The 2955-nt window shown below is 42.5% G+C and overlaps 1 protein-coding gene across 1 annotated transcript in view; it reads right to left on the bottom strand.

Moving 5' to 3' along the window:
• The window catches only part of LOC109833277 (probable indole-3-acetic acid-amido synthetase GH3.1), a 2436-nt gene continuing 433 nt past the window's right edge, over positions 953 to 2955 (bottom strand). The window contains 4 exon segments of the mRNA XM_020400883.1: positions 953 to 1757; positions 1854 to 2284; positions 2286 to 2642; positions 2644 to 2730. Coding sequence (XP_020256472.1) covers positions 1165 to 1757; positions 1854 to 2284; positions 2286 to 2642; positions 2644 to 2730 — 1468 coding nt within the window. The 3' untranslated portion in view covers positions 953 to 1164.

The following is a 2955-nucleotide window of genomic DNA, read 5'->3' as shown; positions in this document are numbered from 1 at the left end:
ACCTTATAAGACATTTTATTCAGAGACAACGGCTTTTGTACGTCAAGAATCTTTCCCCTTTTTTTTTTTTTTGTAGCTTGACATCAGAGACATAACTCACCCACATCCAATCTTGGCTAGCGGTCATCTCTCTCCACAACTTTTGAGCGTTTGTGCCATTTGTATCCAATCTCTAGCATTATTTATGTGGTTAAAGATTATGCTAGGACTAATTCAAAGTACAAAAATTTCTACTTGCTTTTTTAGTGACACATGTTTAAAAAAAGAGAAGTTAATGGCTGTCTTGTAATGTGGTACCTTGAATGAGTTTCTTATGTAAGGTTGCACATAAACTAGGCATCCCATCCCTTTGGATGGAGACACAATTACCTTTAGGCATCAAGTGGACAACAAGAGGGGCATTGAGATTAGCCCTACAAAACGTAGGGGGCTTGATAAAAAAGGGGAAAAAAAAAATTCTAAAAGGATATTGACTCCGGTTACTTTATTCTATATTCAATTGAAGTCATAAAATTGAATTGTGCATGGAGAAAATTTGCGTAGAAATTAACAACCAAAACAAGGATATGCTTGTGACAAACTTATGCGAACCACACAAAAGTACCGTGTTTATTTACATTACTAATCTAATCACATCCAAATGCCATGAGCATTTTTTTGTAGGTATAACAAAATATTTTGTTCTCCAAAGCACGGAACAAGTCGGAAGAAGAGTGCAGATTTAAAACATGTAGTTGAGGGAGTTAGATAATACCCAGCAACCACAAATTCCCCATGGAAACCATGTGATTATTTTGCGTTTTTAGACTAAGTTATAGAGAAACAAGCACACTCCCTTGCTCTCTAAAAAGATCACTAAAAATTCGAAGTTAGGTTCATGTCGGAAAATGTTAGCTAACTGTTTTCATAAAGGAGCCCATGACATTTTGGTGGGCACAATTGTTGGCATGAATGAGAAGTGAACAAACACAAAAGCAGCAAAAGGAAGCTCATTCAATTACAGATTTATAGACTTAAGAAAGGCTTCCTTCAAACGTGAAAAGTTTGTACATAGCTGAGCCCCTACCTTAATTAACTCCTACATAGAAGCTAAAAAGAAAAAGGAAAAAAAAAATTGCAAAAGATTTTAATCTCATCATCGTCCTTCTAAACTTAATTCTCTCCTTAGATACCCCCATTTTCCTTAATCCATTGTTTGTGTCCACAAACCCATTTGGGACATTTTGGGCTAAAGAATTTGTCTTTCACCATTCCATTCATGAGCTGAATCATAACCTCGGACTTCAAGCATCTTGGTGCCTTGTATTGATTAATAGATGCACCTTGGCTCAAGGCATAATCCATCAATTTATCAAAAGCCCCCTCTTCAACAATCCTAATTTCTAAAGGTCCAATAGACTTATCAGACGCTCGCCCTTGTCGATAAACACTGTTAAGCGACTCTTCAACAGCCAAGCAACAGTCTTCAAAGACTGACGGAGGCACCGGAGTTCCTCCTTCGCGAAGCTCCCAATAGAGAACATAGTGGCCGGGATTGCTAGTTGTGTCTGCATAGCTAGTGTACTCGACTAGGGTTGCACCGAATGGCTCAAGATGGTTCACTCCGTTTGTGACCGCGTTATGTAGCTCGACTTCATCGGTTTTGTCCGAGTCGATGCTCAACGCGACGTTTTTTCGTCGGATGAAGCTGAACTGGGGAGATTTGTTCTTGAATCCGGCGACTCTTAGAACATCGCCCACTTGATATCGATATAGACCTACAAGAACACCATAGTTTAGAAATATATCCTTTTGTTGCAAAAATAATAATTGATAATAACTATCATTATTATGCTGACAAGTTTAGCACTGACCAGAATAAGTTGTGACGACGAGCTCGTACTCGTGACCGAGCTTGACATCGGTGAGAGGCACCAAATCTTTCGCGTCGAATTCAGACCGGTTCGTCGGTAGGAACTCAAAGTAAGCCATGGTTGGGATCAAGGTGTAAGTAACCTCATTAGGCTTACACATCGGGTTCAGATTGAGCCCGAAGTAGCACTCAGACGAGCCATACATAGTACAAGCCAGAGGCAAACCGTTGCTATAGTAATCAAGTGTCGGTATGTACTGTGCCATAGCCCCAGTGACGATCACCTCAATATACTTGGTATTAGGCCAAATCCTCTGAATTATTCCTTTCCACGAACCCTTCCTACACTCAGCCTCAATGTTGTCGGCCAGTATCGGATCCGGGCGGATAACACGTTCGACCGCAGCCCGAACCGAAGGGTCGGTCACCCGGATCGACCCTTCCGGTCCGAATGTCACGGCAAAACCTTGCCCAGTGGGTCTCCAGGTACCGGATTGCGCGGATAAACCCGGATGCGAAAACTGACCCGACCCGGACCACTTCGGAGTTTTGAGCAAGTCCACAGAGTAATTGGGCGTACATGCTTTGGTCGGAGTCGGGGCAGAGAACGGCCTCGGTCGGGCTGGTGTAGATGGTGAACGGGTCGAACGGGCGCTCGATGAAGTGGCGGCTCTTGTAATCAGCTGGAGACGGCCGGGCACGAAGGCCCCCGTTCTGGATTCGCGACTTGATGAAATGGAAATACATTGCCTTGCCTTTGTCGAGGCCGGGCACGTGCTGGCTCATCACGGATCTGCAGGCTGTAGAAGAATGATCGACGGTCCATTTCCTCGGCGATTGTTGGCATCAGTTTCCGCTCGCCGCCGGAAGTCCCCGAACTGCATAGTGGAAAATCATTGTTAAGTACATTTTGTATAGTAAATCTTTTTATCGGTACTTAGATCCTTGGACGTTGAAATAAAATTATTTTTCTGGACTCATAGCAGTATTCGTGTTACGGAGAGATCTCCGGGTGTTTCGATGTATTGCATATTGCCCTGTTTTCTTTATATATAAATTAATACATAACTGATAATTCTGTTTGAACATTAGAGAATCTAAAT

Source organism: Asparagus officinalis, chromosome 3, assembly GCF_001876935.1.
Source record: "Asparagus officinalis chromosome 3, Aspof.V1, whole genome shotgun sequence".
Taxonomy (NCBI): domain Eukaryota; kingdom Viridiplantae; phylum Streptophyta; class Magnoliopsida; order Asparagales; family Asparagaceae; genus Asparagus; species Asparagus officinalis.
This window is presented reverse-complemented; position numbering and strand designations above follow the sequence as displayed.